Here is a 26,539-nt window from a genome sequence, read left to right on the forward strand (position 1 = left end):
TCTTAGCATTTCACAGACTTTTCCGCAACCTCCTCCCATTCCTCTGAGGAGGTGCCCGGCAGGATACTCAGTAGCCGACTGTAGAATTTCTCACCCCACCTCACCTCGAATGCTGTGGGTGTGATGGGAGCTGGTCTGCGGGTAGGAGGAATTTTTGGAACGTGATTCCCGGCCAACAACCCATCTTTACAAAATTAAGTCTTGAGCATCCTTTTCTTTTGCCACAGTTGGTTATCTCTGGGTCTGTGGAATGTCATCTAGCCAATAGTCTCCAGTCTTTATTTGCAGTAAATGCTACTGAAACAATCTCTATGCAAAGGCACTTTTTGGGTGCATGCAGAAACTCAACCAACATCTTCGCAAAAGACTGGTAATTTTAAAAGCCCTAATTCTCATCAGCTGAATGAATGTTTTGACAGCCTAACGGTGGTCGATGTGCTCTATAGCTTTTACACAGAGCTGATGAATTAGAGAGTAACTTCATGATCAAGCCCTAGATGAGAATTTTCCCCATGGAGTTGGCCTGTCACCAAGAGATTGCCCCAGAAAACTCAGCCCCCTATTGGCACTGGCCACCTCTTGCGGGAAGACACATTTGGAAGAGCTGAGGGATTAGAAAGTCCTTCATCCCAGTGGATTGGAGGGAAAGGGTTTAGTTTGGGGGCATCAGATCTTTGAGACTCTCTTAAGGCTATCACCCAGTCCTTCCCCCTTCATTCTCATCACTCTAGGTGAGAATCCTTGTAGAGCGGGGAATGATTTGGCTTTTTACAATGGGCCCTGAAACAACGCAGCATGGGGAGAAGACCCCACAAACAAGACCAGCCCCACAGATGGCCAGCACCCCCTACACAAGCCAAGTTCTGACATTCTCTTGAACTATGACCTTAGGCTTGAAGGCCAGCAGCAAGGTGACCATTTCATCTTGGTCAGCTCCAGGGTCAACTGGATGGCAGGAACCATTTGATTTTTCCAGTCTGGCCATACTGCCTAGGCCAACAGGTCTCCCTGGCTTAGGTTGACCACCCCAATGCCCCAGAAGCTGGGGGTATATGGCCACTTAGAGCCATTGAGGATGAGTACAGCAGACAGCTCTTTAGAAGGGTTTGGAGAAGCTGCTTCTCCCTATTCTTTCTTCAACTTAAAGCCCTCTTACCCAGGCTGGCTCTCAGGGGGTCCACACCTACAAAGTGGTGTTGTCTCCCTCCTTCTCCTTAAGGATTACAAATCAGTGATCTTAAAATTTATCACCCACTTCCCTGGCAGTCCAGTAGTTAAGACTCCGAGCTTCCACTGCAGGGGGCAAGTGTTCGATCCCTGGTCGGGGAACTAAGATCCCACATGCTGTGTGGCATGGCCAAAAAAAAAAAAAAAAAAAAATTTATCACCTATAGATCAAGAACAAGGACCTACTGTGTAGCACAGGGAACTATATTCACTATCTTGAAATAACCTATAATGGAAAATAATCTGAAAAAGAATATATATATATATGTATAACTGAATCACTTTGCTGTACACTGAAACGAACACAACACTGTACATTAACTATACTTCAGTTAAAAAATTAAATTAAAATAAAAATTTATCACCCAACTAGGTCACTTCTGAGAGTGAAAGGGGACGTTATTGATAATTCCCTTGTGTCCGTAGGCATCAACTGAGACTGTCTCAGGCCAACAGGGATGCCTGACGCCCTAATTATAAAGGATGGAGAAGGGCAGGAATGTGACTAATTAATGACGCCTATTAATCTCCACCCGTGTAGGACTGTCCTTTGAGCCCCACACATTTCCGAGCGACAAAAGGACGCTTTTCTGTTACGTAATAACATCCCGGGCACCACCAAGTCCAAAGGGTAACAAAAGGACAGAGCATTTCCAGCTGCCCCTCCAGGAATGCCATTTAACAGAAGGAGAGCCCTGGGCCCAGCCAGAAAAGTTCATGCTTTCCTAAAGTCAAGGTTATAACCACACAGCATGGAAGGCTTCTTCCCGTAATTGTTCTAGTGTTCGTGCAGGCACACATGCACCTAGAAGCTGCCATCTATGTTTAGCTGCCATTAGCATCGTCTCTGCACAGCATTCCTATCTTATTATGCAGGGAGCACAAGCTTTGACTGGCAATGTAATACCAGGGGGTTTAGAACAAGAAAGAAATGACTAGTATCTTCCAGTAACCATCCCATCATCTTCAACAAGATGAAGGAAGCCCTGGCTTTGCTGCCTTCCTAAGCAGGGTCCCAAGAGCTACCTCTGCATGCAGCGATGGGGGAAGAAAAATAGTCTAGAAGATCACTAGGCCGCCTTTCCTTAGGGGTTATGAGTGAATTTTAGGCTTCTGTCGTACCCAGGAACAAATACCCGCTTCTTTCAGGAGTTGAAAGGATGACTCTCAAATCACTGCATCAGCTGGAGGAAAACCCATAAAGGAGCTTGTATCCCTGTGGGAGAGCAGTCTGCGTTGTTGTCGAGGATGCCAACTCTCTGGCAGGACAAGAGGCAGCATTTCCTTTTACCCACCCGTCAGAAAAACGAGTCAATATTCGATGAAATCGTTTATGATAAGTGAATGCAAAATGTCATCTACAATCGCAGACAATGAATAGTGTCTTCATCTATAAGAAGAGAGCCGCAGTCTGGCTTGTCTCAAAGGGCTGTTACACTCCAGCAGTTCATACTCCTATCATGTGTGTAATCCCAGGATTACATTAGCCAGTCTGCGCTCACACCTACCGGCTCTCATCTCTCTGGGAGCAAAGGCTGTAATTATTAGAAAAATCAGAGCCTGTACAAATACGTTCTGATCCAGTTTTCCAGAGAAAAGGCAGCAGCTTAAAAAAGCTGGAACAGGGCTTCCCTGGTGGCGCAGTGGTTGAGAGTCCGCCTGCTGATGCAGGGGACATGGGTTCGTGCCCCGGTCCGGGAAGATCCCGCATGCCACAGAGCGGCTGGGCCTGTGAGCCATGGTCGCTGAGCCTGCGTGTCTGGAGCCTGTGCTCCGCAACGGGAGAGGCCACAACAGTGAGAGGCCCGCGTACTGGAAAAAAAAAAAAAAAAAAAAAAAAAAGCTGGAACAGGACTTCCCTGGCAGTCCAGTGGTTAAGACTCCACACTTCCAGTGCAGGGGCCATGGGTTTGATCCCTGGTCGGGGAACTAAGATCCCACATGCTGCGGGGCGTGGCCAAAACAAAAAAAAAGCAGGAAAAATTTCAGGACTCTGATCATGAGGACTTCTACACGCTGCTCTGACCCTCAGGCTTCATTCGCCCTTACTCAAAATATTTTCCTTCACTGCACCGAAAACAACTTCAACTCACTTGTTATACTGCCCAAAATTTCATGAATCAGAGATTAGAGTTGACAAATGCAGGGAAGGAAAAAGTTGTCCTTGACTCTCTTAGGGTCTCTTAGGAAAATTAAACTGACAAAGATGGATGAACAGGAGAAAAGCATACAAATGTATGTAATGTCAACTTTCTGTGTCACGGGAGGCTTCCTACAGAAATGAAGACCCAAAGAAAGAGTTTAACCTGAGTATTTCTTGCTAGGTTTGATGGGGTGGATAGTCGTGGAGGAATATGATAGGTGAAAGAGTATGAAGTGAATGTAGCAAACTGGTGGAAACTTTGCATGGCCCATTTGGATTCTTCCCGGTGTCCCTTTGTCTTAGGAGATAAGGATACTCCTTTCCTCTGGCTATAGGGTGGGCACCTCTTCCATAAGGATTTTATGACCTGTTTCAGGGGAGAAGGAGGGGAAGAAGCAGGGGAAGCAGTGTGAACTGCCTGCTTCTGCCATTTTCTCAAACTCCTTCAGCTTAAAATATTTAATATATCAAGGGGCAGTATTGCGGGGGAGCATGTCCTGAACCCCACATCCCAAGCATCTTCTTAAAAGTGCAACGTGAAGGACCCATTAAACACTGTCCCTAGGGATGGCTCTTGACTCACCTGGCTTTGCCTCTCACATAGGAGCTCAGCCAAGAATGTAACTGGAGCATCCCACAATGCCATCTCCGATGGACAAGGACAGAGGTACAGCGCTTCTGAGCATGTGTCCTTGGCCTGCTCCCCACCCAGAATCTGAGGCTGCCCCCAAGGTTTTGAGCCTTCTCTTCACATACCGACGATAATCAGATTTCCAGACTGTAGGTATCCCCTTTCTAAGGCAGAAATATAAAACCTACTGGGGTTCAGATGTGCGATTTAGATTCGACTAATCACATGCTCCTGCAGGGGACTCTGACTCAGGACTGACACATGGAGACAGAGACAGGAAACAGGGCATCATTTTGTTGGCACGGATCGTGGCAGAGGGAGCCCGGTTCTGGAGACCAAGCAGACTCGGCAGCTTCCTGATCCTGGTGAGGTGGCAGCTCCCTTGGTGAGCCAGTGTGACTCGGGGAGTCAGTTGTTCCTGGAAGCCTGCCTAGTGCTTGCAACTCCCGTCCTCCCAGCAATTCCGTGAGCCCTCTGGCCCTTCAGAAACCCCCTCTGGCTTGAGCTAGCTAGAGTGGATCCTATTGTCTGCAACTAAGAACCCCCTGGCTAATACAGATGGAGCAAAGACAGCTGGGGGGTGGGGGGAGGGATGGGGGGAGTGGGAAGAGATGTTCAGGATGTAGTAAAAGAGTCCAGAAAGAGAAATGGGAAGTTGGCAAATATTTTGAATAATGGCTACCATTTATTGCGTCTGTACCACGTGCATTATCTCCAACCCTTACAACTCTGTTAGGCATTACTATGCCCATTTTACAGCTGAGAAAATAGGCTCAGAATGGTTAAGGGACCTGCCTAAGGTCCCAAAGCCTTCTACAGTGAATTAGGACTTTGAACCCAGATCCTCTGTGCTCAAGGCCCAGGATCTCTCCACTTTGTTCCTCTGCCCAGGCCAGCCCTGCTTGCAGAAAGGAGGGGAAACTCCTTCCCCCGTTCCTTTTACTCCTCCCGGCTTCCCGCTCTCACAGCCTAGACGTTCTGCTGGTCTGAGTCACACTACAGTTTACCTGCGTATGGGCTCAGGAAGTTAGGTGAGCAATTCATCCCTCAGGAACAGCAATTACATTAGAAAACGCTGACATTGTGGGGGAAATTCCCATAATAGATGACAAACTGCCAGGAGTCCGTCACTGAGGGGCTGGGGTTACAGCAGCTATTTCTGTATTCAACTGTTGTTCTATCCGAATTTTTTACAAAAAGCAAGTGTATGACTTCTGTAGTTATATATCACAATTAGCACCACCAACAGGTGATGGAAAAGCAACAAAACATAAATCATGGTTGTTACTGGATGGTGGGAGGATTGGTGATTTTTATTTTCCTCTTTATGCATTTCTGCATTTCAACACGTTTCTAAAACAAGTGTGAGGTCAGGTTGCTTTTAGCTACAAGGAACAGAAAACCCTTCCTCAAGCTGGATTGCACAATGAGGACATTGACAAGTGCAAATGACAGGAAGTCTAGCAGGAAGGGGAGCCCCAGGCAAGGCGGCGATGTGTCACCAAAGACCTGCTCTGCTCCCTCCACCTCTACTCTCTGTGGCCCCAGGACCCACCCATCCCCATCAAAGGCCACTTCCTCTCGTGGGCACAGCACAGCTGTCGCAGTCCCAGGAATCAGAGTGGACACAGCAGTGCCCAGACACAGAAATGGGCTGTCTTTTTCAGGGTCTCCTTTTTAGACGGCAGGAGCCCTTCCGGAACCCCCTAGCAGACTTCCCTGTGGGTCTCGTTGGTCAGAATTGGGTTACATGCCCACTCCTAAATCAGTCCCTGGGAGAAGGGATGCCTTAGATTTACCTGGTCTGCCTGCCAGAGCTGGAGCAGTCAGCTTCCCCTGGAGTTCCGCCGCCCCCGCATGTGAAGGAGGGCGGGCGCCTGAACAGAATCTGGCCTTGGGAAGGAAGACATGGGCAGTGGATGCTGTGTAGACAGTCTGCTGTAGCGTATATTATTTTATAATTTAAAAAATTACATTGATGGGCTTCCCTGGTGGCGCAGTGGTTGAGAGTTCGCCTGCCGAGGCAGGGGACACGGGTTCGTGCCCCGGTCTGGGAAGATCCCACATGCCGCGGAACGGCTGGGCCCGTGAGCCATGGCCGCTGAGCCTGTGCGTCCAGAGCCTGTGCTCCGCAGCGGGAGAGGCCACAACAGTGAGAGGCCCGCGTACCAAAAAAAAAAAAAAAAATTACATTGATATTTAAAATTTTAAATCACCCTTTTTGCGGTTGGAGCCACAGTTGAGAGTTTTGGCAGGAGCTGTGCCTGTGGGTCCCTCTGTTTAGGAAAACTTTCTGCTCCTTCTTGGAAAATAATCACCGTCTAAGCAGGAACAAAAGCCTTCTTTTTCTGCTTCAGGGTATCGTTTTATCTCTGGGAACATCAGGAACCGGACAAGACCCAGCTGGCAGTCATGCGGCCTGAATTTCCTCAGGTATGTCTATCAGTTGGGTCACATGAGCCAGACCACTGACCAGGGCTCCCTGCCTTGGCTAATAAAATTCCTTTCTTAAGGTGTTATGGCTCAAAATTAAGTTTTAGCGTGTCCTTAACCACGAAGAGCGCTAAGTTTTTATCAGACATTATTTGATGCAGACTTCTCAAACACCTAAAAACTTTTAAAAATTTATTTTATTGAAGTAACGTTGATTTACAATGTTGTGTTAACTTCTGCTGTAAAGCAAAGTGATTCTGTGACACAGTATATACATTCTTCTTCATATTCTTTTCCATTATGGTTTAATCACAAGATATTGAATACAGTTCCCAGTGCTATACAGTAGGACCTTATTGTTTATCCGTTCTATATATAATAGTTTGCATCTGCTAACCCCAAACTTCCAGACTATCCCTCCCCCACCCCCTCTCCCCCTTGGCAACCATAAGTCTGTTCTCTATGTCTGGGAGGCTGATTCTGTTTCATAGATAAGTTCATTTGTGTCATATTTTAGATTCCACATATAAGTGATATCGTACGGTGTTTGTCTTTCTCTTTCTGACTTACTTCACTTAGTATGGTCATCTCTAGGTCCATGCATGTTGCTGCAAATGGCATTATCTCATTCTTTTTCATGGCTGAGTAATATTCTGTCATATATATGTATCACATCTTCTTTATCCATTCATCTGAGACTTCTTAAACATTTAAGGGCTTGGCCAAGATGAATGAAATGGTTTTGAAGATGACTTGGATCCCAGCATTGCAAATCTGAGGGTGGGGCTAAGAGGAGCCACTCGGAGGGATGCCGGGTTTTCCTGCATCCATAAATTTCCTCAGTGTCACTTTCAGCAAGTTTGAACCAGCTGCAGAGAAATCATCAGTTTCTTTCAGCCTGTTGTGCAGTTGCTAAACTGTGTAATGCAAAGGATGCAGAAACTAAGACAGAGGGTTCAATGTCTTCCATCAGGGAGCAAGCTTTGCTTTGTATCGAGACCCCAGCTGGCCTCGTAGTCTGCTGCTGGGACATAAAAATAAGTGGATTTAAAGAAAAAGAAAGGGGAAAAAAACCTTTCTATTCTTTTCACCCAGTTAAGGGTACCTTTCATTTCATTCAGCATTCTCAAACTTGAACTTAATCAGGGTTTTCTGGCCTCCATTATGTCATGTGCCAGGCGCTTGGGAGCTCCATTATTATAAATCTCAGAACAATTAGCGGATGGAAGAATAAATGGAACATTAAAAAGTCACACAGGTTATTACCACTTGCTATTTAAAGAATGTATGAGTCAAGTCTATTTGACTGCACACAGAGGTCATATGGAAATATCTTAAGGCCAGATACGTTTGCGAGCTCAGCAGAATGTCCGGGGACTCACAGGTGTCTCTGTCCATCAGGTGCTCCCACACTGCCAGTCGGATGCCACCTGGGCATCCACATGCCTATGTGATTAGGGGTGATGGGCATTTCACCACGACACCTGGGCGTTCAGGTCTTGAACCTGGTGAGTTGGAAGAAAGAACAAAAAGGAGAAACAATGAGTTTAACCTCTGCAGAGAGAGGCTAATGCAACGGAAACACTCCCATGAGTGTTGGAGTCAAACAGTATTAGGGTCATATCCTCTGCCCTGGAAGTCACCGTGTGTGTGCCTTGGCGGCCCCACCTGTAAAATGGGCTCTTATGAGGATCCCTGCCTAGCGGCCGGCCAATACAGTCAGTGTGCAGCAGAGGGGGCCGTTATTAAACCATAACTAACTTAACTAGGGTACCATATTCAGTTACCATATGGGGTGAGAGGCACCACCCACTGCCTCCAAAGATCCGAATTCTCTGTGGGGATTAAGCAGGCTTCCTTGTGCCTCAGTTTCCCTGGGTGTAGAATGAGCCCAGGTTGCCAGCATCACAGAGGTTCCTGGAAGGCTCCCCAGAGCTGCCAAGAGGCTGGTCCTCAGAGAAGCCCTTTGTGTGCCCAAGCGGGTTTCGGGGACGAGCTCCTCTGCAGATGCATGTGGTGAGCCACTGAGCACGGCCCACCCACCGTGGAGGCTGCCCCGGGAGCCAAGGACAGCAGGGTCTTTTTTGTTTGTTTGTTTTTAATTGTTATTTATTTATTTACTTATTTGGCTGCGTTGAGCCTTCGTTGCTGTGCACGGGCTTTTTCTAGTTGCCGCGAGAGGGGGCTGCTCTTCATTGCCGTGCACGGGCTTCTTATTGCCATGGCTTCTCTTGTTGCTGAGCACGGGCTCTAGAGCACAGGCTCAGTAGTTGTGGCTTGTGCGCTTAGCTGCTCCGAGGCATGTGGGATCTTCCCTGACCAGGGTTGGAACTCGTGTCCCCTGCACAGGCAGGCGGATTTTTAACCACTGCACCACCAGGGAAGTCCTGAGAGCATGGTCTTTTTTCTCTGGCTCTTTCAGAGCCCGGGCCTTAAAGTGGACTGTAGGCCCGCCTTAAACTTCTTTTGGCCTCACTTTCCTTAAAGCCACGCTTGTTGTGGGTTAGGCAAAAGCACGTGCCCTCGGAGTCCTGGAGGCCCTCCCATGGGTTGCAAGCACCTTCTTCTCAGCTTCAGGCTGAACCGGTGATGCAGTGAAAGGGGAGCGTGCAGGAAGTGCCCCCTTCTCTCCAACTGGACTTTGGTTCTAACCAACTGTAGAGGGTGGAATGGGGGTTCCCCCCAAAAGATGTGTCCAAGTCCTAACCCCAGGTAGCTGGGAACATGGCCTTATTTGGAAATAGGGTCTTTGCAGATACAGTTAAGTTGAGGATCTGGAAGGGAGAGGAGATCGTTGTGGATTTGGGGGGGGGGGCCCTAAATCCAAAGACTGGTGTCCTTATAGAGAAAGGACATTCAGAGACACACAGGGAAAAGGCAGATGCAGAGACTAGAGGACATGAATGCAGCCCTAAGACATGGGATGCCTGGGGCCCGAGAAGCTGGAAGAGGCAGGAAGTGACCTCCCCTAGAGCCTCAGGAGGGAGCACGGCTCTGCCAGCACCTTGACTTTCCCTCCAGAACTGTGAGAGAATCAATTTCTATTGTTTTAAGGCACCTGGTTTGTGGCAGTTTGTCACCGCAGTCCCAGGAAACTAACACACCAGCCCCAGGTGTTTCCTGAGCCTAGGTGGTAAACCTGCTGAGTAAAGTTCAGAGGTGTAGCTTGTGTCCCTGGGGGTAAGGAGTGAGGGCGAGCAGGCTCCTGGTTTTGCATCAGAGTGTTGCACGTTTCTGGGGAGCAGCAGAAGGTTGGCTGGTGTCCCGGAGGCAGCCGAGGGTCACTCTCTGGCAGGAGCACAGTACTTGTCAGACGTCACGGCGGAGCAAGGCTGCCAGGAACGTCCCTGTTAGGATCAGTTATGCATTCACGCTTGGGCATGTGCTCCAGTGAGCTTTGTGAATTTGGAGGGTGGCAGGGACTGCTGTATCCAGCTAAGCAAGATGACCATCTCTGCATGCGTCCCCTGATCCTTTCAAGTCCTATGTAGCTTGTAATTACGGAAAGTGGTTTACCAAGAAAGACCCCATATTGTTTTGGCATGTCTGTGCTTACAGCCATTCAAGTGAGGACTGATCTTTTGAACAACACTCTTCATATTATTTTTCCGTTTGGGGGAAATTTAAGATGCGGGAAGGACTTATCTAAATAGTAGAGGTTGATGCTGGTAACCAAGCACAGGGGTAGGCAGGAGAATAATCTATGCTTAGAGAACATTCCGGAGGCAGAGCTGTGTAGGATGCCTGTCTGTGGGAAGCATTTACATACAGCCTATCCATTTCCAAAGTGTTTTCACAAATATTTTCTTATCTCAGCTTAGCAACCCTGTGAGATACATGTTTCTGACACCAAATCCCGTCAACTTCCGACTTTAAAAAACTTGTTTTGTTTTGTTTTCTTTCCCTTTAGAAAAGAAAAATCCTAAAAGCTGCTTTGGGCTACTAAGGTGGCCCAGTCAGGCACACAGGCCCTGCCATGGTGGGAAGGGAGGGGAGATGGAATTTTCAGCAGGTGTGAAATGAGCAGATGTGTGATTCTCAGCAGGAGGTCACAGAATATTCTGGAGGCAGAGCTGTAAGATGCCTGGCTGTGGGATGCACCCCAAATAAACACTCCCCCCACAGACAAAAAGCGGTTGGGGGGATAGGCGATTTGGGGGTCTGCCGTGGCCCTGTCTTTCACCCACGTCAAGGAGGAAGGGGGGGAGCTCTGGGCTCGGATGGGCCCTGTCCGTCTCTTCCTTGCGCAGTCCAGTCTCTGCCCACAGAACTGAGGTTGAAGAGGTTCTCGTCCATATTTAGCCTTGGGAAAATTGTTTTACTAATCGAATTTGGGGCGCTCTGCTTCTTATCCTCACCCGGTCCCCCCTTGTTCTGTGGCCTTTGGTCTGTCCCTTCTTAGCGCTCCTTTCCTTGTGCGAGGCTACCCCCCCCACCCCGCCCACCTGGTATGACCCAAGGTGGAGTAGCCGGGGATGAGTTGCTGACTTGCTAATCTAAGCCTCCATCTGGCCGATGAAAGCGCCACACAGCTGCACCGGGGTAGGAGAAGCAAGGACAATATTTTGTGAGAGAAACAAAGCAAAAAAAAGTCTGATTGCGTTGCCTATTTTTATTCCTCTGAGCCAGAAGCTAAAAGGGCTCAGGTCATCCTTTCTTGTCCTAAATCTCACTGGATGAGTGCTATGCTTTCCAGGGCACACGGCAGCAATTCTCTTAAGCTGGGCTGCTTCCCTAAGCTTGATGTCCTCGCTTGGTGACACAGAGGACAGCACAGGGGGGTGGGGTGAGGTGCCGAGAGCACGTCTCCCAAGGACGCATCAGCTCAGTGCAGGGGGTGGAGAGACGTGTTTAACGCACACAGAATCGAGGCCTCATTGAAGACTCATCGCTTCAACCCAACCAGTATTTGATAGGGTTCTGGAAAATGCCAAGCGCATAGGCAGAAGAACGTGAGAGTGGATGTGATCCCAGGACCCAAGCAACTCACAACGGGAGGGGAGAGACAGACCCGATTCATTTACAGTCTCATTTCAGGCAGTGTGCCTTACAGTGGAAGGACACAGAGGAGAAGGAGAGGAAAAGGAACGGCTGTAGGGAGGGGTCACAGAGCTTAAGAGGCTGTGTGGTCCTCACTGTTTACATGTCTCTCCCATGCAGTAGGCTGAGCTCCTTGAAGGAAAATCTGTTTTTATATAGTAGATCTTCCCACACTCCTGTGCTAAATATGGTGTCTGAATAAATGACGGGGCTGAATACATGTTTGCTGAGTTAACGAAGGAATGAATAAATGAGCAGATAAAGTGGAGATGAAACTAAAATCATTCTGGACAGAGGAAAGATTTATAGAAGACCTCGGATGGCAGGCTTTGAAGCTTAAATTTATCTCTGTTGTCAGTGTTAGATTTTGAGCAAAGGAGTGAGTGAGTGTGTGTGTGTGTGTGTGTGTGTGTGTGTGTGTTTGAAAGAGAATTTTGCCAGCAGCATGGAGAGTGCCTTGGAAGAGGAAAGACTCTGAGGTGGGGAAATCAATTAAGATATGCGGAGCTTTGCCTCTCCAGGTTGCAATGAAATATTTTAGAAACATGTAAGGCTGGATGATAACTTTTGCAGATCTGGTTTCTGGGCCTGAAGTTTTCCCAGGTTGGGTATGATGCAATGGTGTTAGCTCAAGACCACTGGATGACTGCCAGAGCAGGAGGAAGAAATTGTGCCTGTAGGGTAACCTATATTTTTCGTACTTTTCCAGGCTGGAAACTTTGCCAGCTGGTCCATGTCAGGATAATCTGTCATGCCTTGCAAGGCTGTCTTTTACCCTTTTACTACCAAATGAGAAAATGATCCCTTCCAGAAGTGGAAGAGACCTGACACGTCCCAGTAGCTGGCCAAAGTGCAAGGTGCAAATGCCAAGGTGGGTAGGGCTACCAGAGAATCAGGACGAGGTGTTCTCAGCACAGCCTAAATGTTTCATTGACCCTGCCTCTTAGTAATGTTCAAAGGGGTCATTCAGACTCACCTCCTACGTATCTCGCTGTTGTGGGGAAGAGGTTGGGTTCTGCAGGCTGAAATTTTAGCTAAGACCGTCACTTGTCTCCCAGTGTCTTTCCTGCAATGACCCAATCCTCTTGGTGTCAACAACTTCCCATGCTTTCCTTGGGATGACTCTTCATATTGTGCTAAGATCAATGGAGAAGATGTGGTCGGAGGGACCAGTAACAGTGACCCCAGCTCAGGTTAATCCTGCTGGGGAAGATGTAACAGGCCACAGGGTCTGTGTCCAGGCTGTAGATGCCGCATCCTGTCGTCAGCCAGAGTGCCACCAGGAAAGGCAGCGTCACACTCGGGCTCCTAGTGGGGGCTCAGCTGAGAACCCAAAGGAACCAGAGTGTCTTGCTGTGGAGGCCAGAGCTTGGGAATCCTCCGTTTCCATCACAAAGACACCGGATAAATGGCCTTTACACAGTACCCGGCAGGGCTTCCATCTACCAAGTAAGAGGGGACACACATGCTCCTCACGCTGGGGACTCCCTCAAGGTGTTTCAGATACTCTCATAATATGACCTTACAGAGAGTCTGTCTGAGGAAGAGAGCAGGTGCGCAGCTGAACACAGGAGCAACAGCGTGGTCTGTGCTGCTGCGCTGTCCTTTGCTCTGCTTGTCACACACCCACTACTGTACGCGCACACACTGCTTCCAAGGAAGCATCGTTCGAGGAAGGACATTTGATCCTCTTCAGCCTTTCCTCCTACTTGCCGGAGGTACAGGATACATCATGATGATGGCAAAGCAGCAAGACAGAAGGAACCCATGTCCCTGATGATGAGACCTGAGGCCACCTGCATCCCCATTCTGGTGGCCTTTTGGGAGTTGGCCATTGACGGTGACGGTGGAGGTGTCATTCCCACCCTGGACTCCATTCACAAGCAAGGGACACAGACTTCTATCTTGTCAAGGCACTTTTACTTTGGCCTTTTGGTCACCGGCAGCCAGACCTGATCCCGATACACTTCTCCACTTCCCCCTCCATACGTGCTCATCTTTATGCCTCACACAGCGTCTGACACATAATAAGGACTCCATGCGCGTGTGTTAAAAGGACCGGATCTTTCTGCTTAACTCTGAAGCGCGGTGCACAGTACTGTTTCTTATAGATTTTGGATACACACCCAATAGAACTGATTTTATTTATTTTTATTTTAAAATATTTATTTATTTATTTGGCTATGCTGGGTCTTAGTTGCGGCATGCAGGATCTTTCAGTCGCGGCATCCGGGATCTTAGCTGTGGCATGCGGCATCTAGTTCCCTGGAACCCAGGCCTCCTGCATTGGGAGCGTGGAGTCTTAACCGCTGGACCACCACGGAAATCCCTAGAACTGATTGTAAAACAATCAAACATACCATAACTTATGCATCTAGATGAGTGTTGTTTCCTTCAAATTACTGGCCTTGGGGATCTGTTCACGTATCTTAATTATACTACTTAAAGATACTATTCATGTGGGAATACAAATTGGTACAGCCACTATGGAGAACAGTGAGGAGTTTCCTTAAAAAACTAAAAATAGAGCTACCATATGATCCAGCAGTCCCACTCCTGGGCATATATCTGGAGAAAACTATAATTCCAAAAGATACATGCACCCCAACGTTCATTGCAGCTCTATTTACAATAGCCAGGACATGGAAGCAACCTAAATGTCCATCGACTGAGGAACGTATATAGAAGATGTGGTACATATATACACAATGGAATATCACTCAGCCATAAAAAAGAATGAAATAATGCCATTTGCAGCAACATGGATGGACCTAGAGATTGTCATACTGAGTGAAGTAAGTCAGACAGAGAAAGACAAATATCATGTGATATCACTTATATGTGGAATCTAAAAAAATGGTACAAATGGATTTATTTACAAAACAGGAATAGAGTTACAGATGTAGAAAACAAACTTATGGTTAACAAGGGGGAAAGGGGAGGGAGGGATAAATTAGGAGATTGGGATTGACATATATACGTTACTATATATAAAATAGATAACTAATAAGAGCCTACTGTATAGCACAGGGAACTCTACTCAATACTCTATAATGACCTATATGGGAAAAGGACTTTAAAAAGAGTGGATATATGTATATGTATAACCGATTCACTTTGCTGTACACCTGAAACTAACACAACATTGTAAATCGACTGTATTCCAATAAAAATTAATTTAAAAAAACCCCAAAACCCCCAAATTATCAGACTTTTAAATTTTGCCATATATTAAAAAAAAAAGTTTGAATGTTCTAAAAAAAATAAAATAAAGATACAATTTGTAGTATGGAGGTTCCTTAAAAAACTAAAAATAGAACTACCATATGACCTAGCAACCCCAATACTGGGCATATACCCTGAGAAAACCATAATTCAAAAAGAGTCATGTACCACAATGTTCACTGCAGCACCATTTACAATAGCCAGAACATGGGAGCAACCTAAGTGTCCATCGACAGATGAATGGATAAAGAAGATGTGGCACATATATACAATGGAATATTACTCAGCCATAAAAAGAAACGAAATTGAGTTTTTTGTAGTGAGGTGGATGGACTTAGAGTCTGTCATACAGAGTGAAGTAAGTCAGAAAGACAAAAACAAATACCATATGCTAACGCATATATATGGAATCTAAAAAAAAAAAAAGGTTCTCATGAACCTAGGGGCAGGACAGGAATAAAGACGCAGATGTAGAGAATGGACTTGAGGACACAGGGAGCGGGAAGGGTAAGCTGGGACGAAATGAGGAAGTAGCATGGACATATATACACTACCAAATGTCAAACAGATAGCTAGTGGGAAGTAGCTGCATAGCACAGGGAGATCAGCTCGGTGCTTTGCTAGGTGGGTGCTTTGCTCCCACCTAGAGGGGTGGGATACGGAGAGTGGGAGGGAGACGCAAGAGGGAGGGGACGTGGTGATATATGTATACATATAGCTGATTCACTTTGTTATACAGCAGAAACTAACACAACAATGTAAAGCAATTATACTCCAATAAAGATGTTAAGATCACATGACCCAGAACTGCAAAGTGAGACCTCTGGATCCCCCTGATCAAAAGATTGGTTCAGGGATGGGCATGTGATCCAGGTCAGGCCCTGGGATTACTGTTTGTGTATCTTATTTTCTTGAGACATTTTTCAATACCTCATTTGTGATTATGCCATGATTTGGCATCCTCAGTGGTGACAAACCATCTTTTCTGTTAAAAATATTTTCCTGTAGGTAACTTCAAGCACATACAAAAGTGTACAGAGGAATATAATAAACAATGATCAATTTACAACCAACCTTATTTCATGTAGGCCCTTCCTCCTTTCTTTCCCCATCTGGATTATTCCGACACTAATCCCAGAGATCACATCATTTCACCCCCAAATATTTCAGCGTGTATTCCTAAAAAGAGAAGGCTTCTTTAAGAGATATCAATATTAGCCATAATACCATTATCCCACCTAAACAATTAATAATAATGTTTTAGTTATTTTTTATTGACGTATAGTTGATTTACAATGTTGTGTTAATTACTGCCGTACAGTAAAGTGATTCAGTTATACATATATATACCTTTTCAAAAATATTCTTTTCCATTATGGTTTATTCCAAGATATTGCATAGTTCTCTGTGCTATAGTCGGACCTTTTTGTTTGCCAATAATAATTTCTTGTTAATAATGTTTAAGTTACCCTGTTTCATAAAAGTTTCTTTTACTATTTTATTAAAATCAAGATGGAAATAAAGTTCATATATTGCAATTGGTTGCTACCTCAAGTATCTGGGTTTTTTTTTTTTTAGAAATTTTAATTGAAGGGTGGGCACCACAGCGGAGGAGCTGCTTTCAGGGGTGTGGCAGGCAACCAACTTCAGGGAGCAATTCTCCCACTTAGAGAGCGAGAAGCAATGGAAGGTCCACATGGAATTCATCCTGTGTCACCTGTCCGACTACCGCGACCCACCCAGCATCTACCGCTGCCTGGCCAGCTGCTGTCCCTCTCCATTGTCTGGGCCAACCACTTCTTCCTGGGTTACAGTTACAACAGACCTTTTAGGCAACGTGATGGAAATGGCTGATGACGTTGAAGTGGCAGACCAGTCACAGTTTACTACCAGAAGTGAATTAATGAAAAAGCATCAAAGCTAAGGCAGAAGATTCATCACATTTTCATCATCAGCTGCAGACTGGAACAGGAGGCTGGCATGAATGCCCACATTGACAACAATGGCTCTTTTAAGCTCTTGGTATCACCAACGTGTAGGAAAGAGGCATTGGAATGGAAGAAAATCTTGTCTAGATTGGCGTTTTAAAAAGTCTCATTCTGGGACATCCCTGGTGGTCCAGTGGGTAAGACTCCATGCTTCCAATGCAGGGGGCCTGGGTTTGATCTCTGGTGGGGGAACTATATCCCACATGCATGCCACAACTAAAGATCCCGCATGCCGCAACGAAGATTCCATGCTGCAACTAAGACCCAGTGCAGCCTAGATAAAAAAAAAAAAAAGTCTCATTCCTCCAGTAGCTACCATTCTAAAAGCATACGTGGGTATTTATGTATTTATAAATCCTGCCCTCTTTTTTTTCAGTTTTTGAGTGTCTAAATGTTTGTTAAAAATGCCTATTTATTTAAATGTTAATGTAATAATGGCAGGTGATGATTCTTACAGTTTGGATTTTTCAACAATGTACTTTTAACTGTGAAAAAAAATTTTAATTGAAGTATAATATATACATAAAAAAGCAAACAAATCATGAGTGTATGGCTCAATAAATTTCTCAATCTCTTTTGATCTGTAGTGTGGCGCTTTCCCTATTTTTTCCTTTGTACTTTGATAAGGAATGTGTTTGTCATGCAGTATTTCCCATGATTTATGCTTGGCTGATTATTTCCGCCTGGTATTATTTAACATGTTCCTCTGTTCCTATTTCTTGTACATTGGCCGTTGCCATCTAGAGGCTTATCAGATCAGGTCAATTTTGGGGCGAGACCATTTCATAAGTGCTGCTGTTTACTGGGTTGTCTCTTTCTCGGACCATCTTTTGAAGGTGGATGTGATTTTCACAAACAGGCAAAAGCCAGCCCTAGCTGAGTCTAGTAAGCAGGGTGGGTGATCAAGCTGGAAAAATGATGGTTTGAGGTGAAAAACAAGGTGTGATCAAGTAATGAATGATTTTCTTGTGTGGCTGGTAAACTGGCCCTGAAGGAAATTCCGAAACTGTTCCAAAAATGTGCTGTGCACTGGCAGCGTCAAAGGCACAGCCACCGAGGGTGACTAACGCAAACGGAACAACAGTGACATTGATGGAGAAACTGTATGTTGGCTATAAAACCATCTTTGTTGTGTGGGTGGACATGCGTACTGTCCTTCTCTAGTCATTAGCTCCTCTTAAGAACCCCTAAATGTCTCAGTGTGCATCACACTTGTGCTTCAAAGTTGGAGCTCTTGCCGAAACGCCAGATCCACTTGTCTTAGGTCCATCGAACAACTCGGACGTGTTGACAAGATGCTGCTGGGTCCCACCCAGTCCCTCCCCAGCCCTGGCGTTTGCCTCATCTGCATTACTCGGCGAGAATGTGGTCAGGGCACCGCAGAAGTCAACAAAAGATGAGGAAGTACGGGGAGCCTCCTGCGCCGATCAGACAGACCAGCTCGGCCCTGAGCACCCGCAAAGCCGGAAGGCCCGGGCTATTTTGATGCCTCGCAGACTTCCCAGTTCCAAGTCAGCGGAACGCCCCGGGGCCACTGCTGGACGCCCCTTTTTTGTCTCGGCAGCCTCCGCCCAGCTACTCGCGAGCCCCGCCCCCCACACTAGGCCCGCCCCGTGACGCAAATCTGGGTGCGGCCAAGCGCCTTTGGGTAGACCTGCCTTGCTTCTGGGCCGACGCCTACTGCGAGGTCCTCCCACGCCCTCCGGCCTGGAGTTGGCGCCTGCGCAGCTCGGCTCGGCCCAGGTTGTCACCCCTCCCCCCTTCCTAGCAACCGTCGTCGCTCCTGCCTCTGCCCCTCGGCCGCTTTCGCGCACGCGTACCCCTTCGCCCGGCCCCGCCCTCCCCGTCACCCGTAACAACCACAGGAGCCTCGCTGGGCCCCTCCGGCTCCCGCCCCACGGCCCACTCCCCGGAACCGGCTGCTGAGCTGCCGCCGCCTGCAGTGGAACGGCGACGGCGCCGCGGAGCCGCCGGCATGAGCTACCCCCGCCGCCCCGCATCCCCGGCCCGGCCCTTCTGACAAGAGGTAGGCGCGCGTCTCCGTGGCGGGCTCCGAGCGCGCCCCCGGCCCGGCCCCTCCGGGAGGCGCGAGGCTCTCGCCTCCGCCTCCCCGCCTTGCCTACCCTTCCCCGGCCCCTCGGCTCCCCTCGGCTCTCCCCGGCTCCCCCCGGCTCCCCGACTCGGGAGCGGACTGTCTTCCCGCCCGCCTCCGGCCCGCCGACCCCCGCGCCGCTCCTACTGTATTGGTCGCCCCCTCCCCGCCTCCACCCGTCGATATTCCCACCCGGGACCCCTCCTGGGGGAAGCGGAGTTTGGGGTCCCAGCCGGCCTCTGGCGCACCTCCCCGGGTCGGCCGGGGCTGGGGGCCCGAGGGGCCGCCGCGCCGGACCCCCGGATCGAACGGAGGGCCCGGCTGCCCCTTGAGCCTGCTCGGGGTGGACTCACTGGGTTTGGCCATTGGCTAATTTTTAAGCACCGATTGTCATGCAGTAGAGGTTGCCCTGGTCCACGGTGCCACTTGGCGGTTGTAACTCCGGATTCCCACGTAGGACGTTTTTTCGGACCAGAGCATCGGAAGCTGGGAACTGGCAGGAGTTCAGAAGCTCGTGAATTAGCAGGTTCTCGAGCGTAGTCGCTTTGGGTTCTGCCGGGCAGCGGAATCCCGAATGGGTGTTACCGAGTCTTAACCGAGCATTACTTTTTTTTTTTACATTCTCCCCCCACCCCCTTTGATACTCCGTAATCACCCTCTCCTTTTGTGGGAGACACCCTAAAATTAATTTTCCTAATTAAAAATTTAAAAGGTTGTTGAATTCCTGCCGTGCACCGGCATTATCAGGTTGGCAAAACTAAATAGAACGCGGTCCCAGCGCACCAGGACCTGCCAGTCCCAGAATCAAGATTATAGAACACGGTCCCAGCGCACCAGGACCTGCCAGTCCCAGAATCAAGATTAATGACAGCATTCCAGTTGATTGTGGTGGATTCAGGAGTTTGTCTCTGAGTCTCATGATTTTAGAGCTGGAAGTCTTTCAAGATTATCTCACCCCAAACCTCACTTTGCAGAGGTGGATCTGAGTCCGGGGGAAGTCAAATGACTTGCTTGAGGTCTCCCAGAGTTATTCTTTAGCAGTTTTCAGAGTGCCAGATATGGCTGTTTTCCGCCAGAACCTGTTCTCTCTGAGAGATATGCGAAACATACCAGAGGAGGTTCCAGACCTGTTTAAATGTAATAATATAGGTAGGAATCTTACGATATAAAACGTATCTTCGTAAAGTTTTCTTTTTTTACTGCTAGACTTTGGACTCCTTGAGGATATTACATTTTGTACTTCTGAATATCCTCTCACCATATTCAGCATAAAATAACATTCTTAATGATTATCCTCCGCAGGACAGGTAGGCTCTCTGGATTTATTTTTCTTCCTCCCTTTTAAATAGGGAAGTGAAGTCCCATAGAGGACTCCAAATAAAAGTGTGTTTTCAGAAAAATCCAGGTAGGCTGGGGCCAGTGTGTAAATGTGTCCCTGGCAGGAGGATTCCTGACTTTGAAGTAGGCTTCAGCACTTAGTTGATTGCTTCCTGATATTACAGCTGTTTGAGGCTGGAGAAGTCAGTGGAGCCTCTAGCCAGAGTGCTTGGTGGTATCTCTGCCATTTGAAGATAGATCCCTGAAGTTGTCTTTTAAAAAAAAAAAAAATAATAATTAATTAATTTAATTCTTGGCCGCGTGGGGTCTTAGTTGCGGCGTGGGGTCTTAGTTGTGGCATGCGTGATCTTTGTTGCGGTGCACGGGCTTCTCTTTAGCTGTGGCGTGTGGGTTTTCTCTCTCTAGTTGTGGCACGCAGGCTCAGTAGTTGTGGTGCGTGGACTTAGTTGCCTCGCGGCCCATGGGATCCTAGTTCCCCGACCAGGGATGGAACGCACCTTCCGTGCATTGGAAGGCAGATTCTTTACCACCGGACCACCAGGGAAGTCTCTGAAGTTGTGGTCTTGCACTTAGAAAATGGGGATTGACAAGTTTCCTTTCAAAATAGCTTTTGAGGAATATCCCATAATTTGAGACACACTAGTGTTTTTTTCCACTTTTATTTTTGTGTGTCCTGGGCTTAATATCTTGAAGTGCCACCATTTTAATTTGGCTTCTAATGGAAATTGTTGAAGAGAAAATGATTCAAGAACTAATTGTATGGGTTATCAGAATAATGGAATCATGACATCTCACTGCTGGAAAGGACCCAGGGCAGCCCCTGGAGAGGCGGTGAGGCAGGTAGGGCAATGGAGTCCTCCAGCCCTCAGACCAGAGCTGCTTCCCTCACTCCACTTGGGCTTTTCTCACCTTTTCTTACTGTCTTTATCGCCTTTCCTTGTCCTTCTATAATTAAGCCTCGTCTTTTGACTTTGCGTGCATAGAATTACGACCCGCTGAGATTCCTTAGACTGTAGTATGTTGTGTAAATGCAGATTTAATTTTTTCTACATCATGTTTATTTATCACAAATGTTTGTGTTTTGCAGGTGTGAGAGGATTGCTGTTTTATTGCAATCATGGTGCAAAAATACCAGTCACCAGTGAGGGTGTATAAACACCCCTTTGAATTAATTATGGCTGTAAGTACTTTTCAGTTTACTCTTCAGCTTCTTATTTTTTTAGGTATTCAAATTTGGGGACCTGTTGCTCCACTTTTATTTGTTCTGTTTTTATGCTTTTGAACTTTATCGAATTTGTGAAATGTTTTTAAACTACAAGTCTCTGAAAATCAAAATCTGCATGTTTATTTTTAAAATAATTCACCTTAGGGTAATGTATGAATTTCAGTTAATTCTCCTTTTGAAAACACAGAAGTGGGATTGTGACTAAATAATTCTTCCTCTGGATTTTGCTCTTTTTTTGTTTGTTAAAGTAGAAAAGGGATGTGGAGGGCGGGTTTTTCCCTCTGCTGCTCATTTAGACTATGGATGAGTTCACCATATGGAACTGACACTATAGGCTGGAGTTTAATTTACCAGATTCTAAGGACTCTGATGAATGAATTTCCTCCGCTAATATCAAATTCATAAGTCATATTAGAATTCTACAAATGGGTAACTAAAGTCTTAATTTTCTTTGTTACTGCCTAAGGAGTTTGGTTCAAAATAAGCATTTCACTAGAGGCAAAAAAATCCCCCCAAAACCCAAAACAAACTTTTTGCCAATCCCTTTTAGATTAGTATAAGGTATTCTTTCCTTTCCCTTCTCTTTTGTGTTATTGTTAAGGTGTAATATAAGTGGATGTACAGGAAGATGCCTCTGTCGTGAAGTATGCCCTGATGAAAGTGTCAGTCTGAACCGCGATGAGAAACCAGAGCCTTCCAGCCCGACGAGAGCCCCTCTGGGCTCCTCCTGGTCTCGCGTAGTTAGCCCCTACTCTGACTGTGACACGGAGATGAATTTCTCTGTGTCTGTTCCGTGTATAAATAGAAACTCAGGTGTTTTTGCATATGGCTTCTTCCTGCTCAGCATTGTTTGTGAGATTTATCCAGATCAATTTAGTTTTGGAAAACAAAACAAAACTCAAGTCTTCTCAAGGGAACAATTTAGACTTAGGGCGTCTGTTTTTGAAATTGATGTATAATTTATAGACAGTGAAATGGTCACAGGTTTATAGTTTGATCAGTTTTCACTGAAGAGTGACACGCATCTCTGTCAAGATGCAGAACCTTTCCATCTGTTACCTCAGAAAGTTTCCTTGTGCCCCTTCTCCATCAGGTGTGAGGTTTGGGTTTTTTGTTGTTGTTGGGGGGGTACTCTTTAGTTCTGTATGTTCCTTCAATACTAGGACTGTTCAGTATTTTATATCTAGGGCTTATCAGAAAGGCTTGCTTCCTGTTTGCATGTTCTGGGTGCTGGTTTGGCATTTGGTCACAAGGAGCAGAGGCCCACTCCGGCCTGAGAGCGGGTATTGTCGGTGGAACACATGCTGTGTGCGGTGAGATCGCGCAGAAATCCAGGAATGCGAGCCGGCAAGGCTGAGCTCCAAGAGCCCCGCATGGGCGGGTGGTTCCTGGCAGCAGTTGTCCCCGGAACTCACCCCCGCCCCGGGCTCTGCCTCCTCCATCTGCCTCTCCCCCCACCACGACCAGGCTGCTTTGCTCTCTCCTGCCTTTCCCTCCCCTGCGCCTTCAGCTCCTGTGCTTTTTCAGCTGGTCATAACCCCTCTGGCTCCAGTTTGCCTTTGTGGCATTTCTTGTTGCCTTCTTTCAGTTTCTAAGTGACCGGTTCTTGTCACATTTCCTAGTTCAGATTCTAGAGAGACTAGATCTGGTCCTTCCCCCTGGGCCCAGGAAGTCGGTTGCTGGCCGGCCTGTGGGTTCCTTGTGGGGCTTGGTCACCTATCCCTTTTCGGTTGGCAGGGGCTGGTGGCGCTGGGGGATTGGTGTGGGGCCGTGGAGGGCAGTGAGCCCGGGAGGTGCCCGGGAGTGGAGCGGGCAGGCATGAGACTGGTGTCTTATGTTTTCCAGAATGCTAAGGACGATTTTAAAATCTTGATGCAACCCTGATCATTTGAGGCAAAGACTAATCTCTTATGCAGACACTAGCTTTAATAAAGAGGTATTTTGATTGTCTAATGTTCAGCTTCCTTATTTTCCTTTCTTTACAGCTTTCAAAATGGTACAGTTTGCCTTGCCACTTTTATGCATGGATTTACAGAAGAAATTGAAATTCTCAGCCACCCCTCAATCTTTTAAAATTAACTGATTTTTCACTTGCTTTTGTTTTAAGCAGTAGTAAATTTTTTTTGAGTTGTTAGAAATTATTTTTTAATCTGAAAATGAAATGTTACCTTTTTCCTTCCAGAATTAGAGACAGACGTGCATGTTTATTAAGCCTGTAGTGATTTTTGTGGTGCCACTTGCCGCTTTTCTGATTGTAATTGCACGCATAAAATCCTCAGTATTTTCCTTGCTCTGTTTTTTCTCTTGTTGATGAAAAACAGTGGTATAAAAGAGTTACTCTAAAAACGTTCTTTTCATTTCATTCAGGATGAGCAAAGAGGTATATAGTTAATGCAAGAACGGAAGTATAGCTTCAACAGAAATATTTTTGAGAACCTCAAAAAGTGATTGTGCTTCAGTAATCACAGCATGTGACAGTGACAGAAGTGTTCGTCAGGTGATCAGCTTGTGGTATTGCCAGGTGGATCCAGGTCCTAATTTACAGGGTCCTGTGATGACCGCTGGCGGAGATGCTGTCGTTCACTTAAGGCCTTTGTTTTAACCAAGAGTTTTGTTGTAATTTAGGATTGCCAGGATATGCTGAGGTAGGAAGTGCCTATGTCAGTAGGTATACAGTGGGTATCAAGTATGTTAATTGATTTTGATTGATTTAATGACAACTGATGATTTGTTTTGGGGTCAATATACTGGTAGAATTAAGAAATCATGTAAATGTTAATGGTAAACAAAAAGAATTGAAGTGAAGGTGTTTCAGGAGGCATTTGTGGCATCTGAGGGACATTCTGTTGTTAGATGTGAGCCCAGAAACAATTGTTGGAGCTTCAGTGAGTTGAGAAGTCCCCCAGCTCAGCCCCCTTTGAGGGTGAGGCATCTGAGCCTCAGAGAAGTTAAAGCTTCCACAGTTAGCTGAGGTAGAGAGTTCGGTGTTCTTTTTATCATAATGTGTACCCTGGAATGTGTTATGAGGGTTCTTGGCCTTGAAGATGTCTGTGACCTTTCCAAGCTCAACCAGAAACATTTCCTAGGGCTGCTCTGCCTGACTTGTGGGAGGAGAACTTAATCAGTGAAGAACATTCCAATGGATTGTGCCTTCAAGGATCTGTGGTCTCACCCGGGCCTAGTGAGGTGCCCGCCGAGAAGGGGCTTAAGGTGGGAGGCGTGGTTCCGAGATGCTTGGGTTTGAGTGTTTCATTTTGAAATTTCTGAGGTAAAATACAAATTTTGAAACTTTCAGCTTTCTCCCTCCTGGTGTTCATGGCCCTTTCATAAAGGACACAGAGGGAGGACGAAGGAGAGAGAGTCCATGGAACAGAGTAAAGTGCAGAGGCAGGGGGTCGGGGCACGGGCCGAGGCCTCTGTGGTCACAGTGGCGGGGGAGGTGAGGACCTGTCTCTGATCCTTTTCTCGCCTGGGGACAGCTGCCGTTGGGACTAGTTGGAGCGCGTGACAGGAGAGGCCCCACTGCTCTCTGTGACGTGCCACGAGTCGCTGCCTTGTCCAGCCCCGTTTCTGGTGGGCTTCCTGTCATCCGACGGATTTGGTCACGTCGCTCTCTCCTCTCCGCACCCGCACAGTCTCCCTGTTCTCTCCATCCTGTCATCGTGCTCCCAGACCCCCTTGGCCATCTGTATCCCTAGCAGGTGCATCTTTTAGATTGTGCCCTCAAGTCACATCTCTGTCCCTTTCTCTCCTGAGCACCGCCTTCGGTCCAGCCTTTGGAGGGCATGACCAGAGCTGTTATTTTCTTACTTACACATGCCTCCCTTTGGTCCGTACTGTGTTCTCCTGCCAGACACTGTTTCCACTTGTCAGCCCTCTGTTGAAGTGATCTCTTATCAGTCATATCCGTTCTAAACTGCTTTGCTTTTTCCTCAGGGCCCTCATGTCCTACCCTCTCTGTTTAAGTTTATTTCATAATTATGCAAACTTCCCAGCATGAATGTTTACCTCTATTCTGTGCTGTCCCTGTTTGCCACTCGGTGTCTTTTCCTGCCCCCACCCTTTCTTTTGACACTTCCTTCCCCGCGTTAGATGCTCACCTTCCCCAGCTGTCTGATCCTACTCCTACTGGCCCACCCGCTTCCCTGATGCTGCTCAGAAGCCCTTCGCGTTTCTCTCCCTTTCCTCCGACTCCTCCTTAACTAACGGTGTAGTCAGTGGCAGGTGATTAGTTTCTTTTATTCTCTATTTTGTATGTTCCTCGAGGGCAGAGGCTTTGTTTTTTCCCTTGTTCCCTCCAGCTTCGGTACCAAGCACATAGCGGGCACTCAGATATCTTTGATCAGCTGGTGTCTGTTCACTTGAGCTTTTCGTCTGAGGATATGGGAAGTGGGTTTGGTGGCTGAAGCTCAGATCTGTGGCCTGTCTTCAGACAAGGGATTTATGTTTTCTCCACGGAAAAGAGGTAACATGCTCTGACCCTTCAGTTAACCAATGCCTCCCTTAGGAGCAAAGCCCTTTTGTGATGAAGTTGGCTTTTTTTTTTTAACATCTTCATAAATTATGCAAAACCCATTTGATAAATTTCGTAGTAGTTTAAGTGATGTACTTTTACGAGTTGAGTAACCGAAAAGGCCTCTTTGCAAGCGTGTGGTTGCTGATTGAATGGCCCCCAGAACAACATTTGCTTCTGCTCTTTTCATTCTCTTGTTTGTTTCGTTCTCTGGTTTTTTCCGTTCATTTTCTCTTTCCTCAGATACCTCATGTCTTCCCACCAAGACTAGAGGATGAAGGGAGGAGAAAGAGATTTGATGTGATACTAGGTGCAGAGCTGGGCCCCGCCACAGACGTGCTCTGTAACCTAGTGTCTAGGCCGGTCACTAGTGGAGACTGTTGTGAGGACGTGATAGAACTAAGCAGACCACAGACGTGACGGTGGGTGAGGCAGGGCCTGGAAACATCCACAGCCTCCCCCATCCCTTTCTGACAGCCAGCCCCTGTCCCGCTCCCAAATACAAGGTGAAATGAATCAGCAGAGTCATATGCTGGCATATAAACTCTGAATGTGTGTCTCTTTTAGATTAAATAGACATTTGTATTTATATTTAAGTTTTATTTCATCCATTCACAGTTTATACATCAGGACAGCTGGGAAGATACGTGGGGGACCCCGGCGTAGGCTCGTGTATCGCAGCGT

The 26,539-nt window shown here is 47.0% G+C and overlaps 1 protein-coding gene across 1 annotated transcript in view; it reads left to right on the forward strand.

Annotated features, from left to right (window-relative positions):
* The first annotated feature begins 18,519 nt into the window (after positions 1 to 18,519).
* Positions 18,520 to 26,539, forward strand: part of SEC14L1 (SEC14 like lipid binding 1) — a 51,790-nt gene continuing 43,770 nt past the window's right edge. The window contains exons 1-2 of the mRNA XM_027080812.1: positions 18,520 to 18,713; positions 21,205 to 21,297. Coding sequence (XP_026936613.1) covers positions 21,235 to 21,297 — 63 coding nt within the window. The 5' untranslated portion in view covers positions 18,520 to 18,713; positions 21,205 to 21,234. The remainder of the gene's footprint in view (positions 18,714 to 21,204; positions 21,298 to 26,539) is intronic.

This window comes from Aethalodelphis obliquidens, unplaced genomic scaffold (genome assembly GCF_003676395.1).
Source record: "Aethalodelphis obliquidens isolate GAN/ISIS:26980383/991018 unplaced genomic scaffold, ASM367639v1 scaffold44, whole genome shotgun sequence".
NCBI classification, from domain to species: Eukaryota; Metazoa; Chordata; class Mammalia; order Artiodactyla; family Delphinidae; genus Aethalodelphis; species Aethalodelphis obliquidens.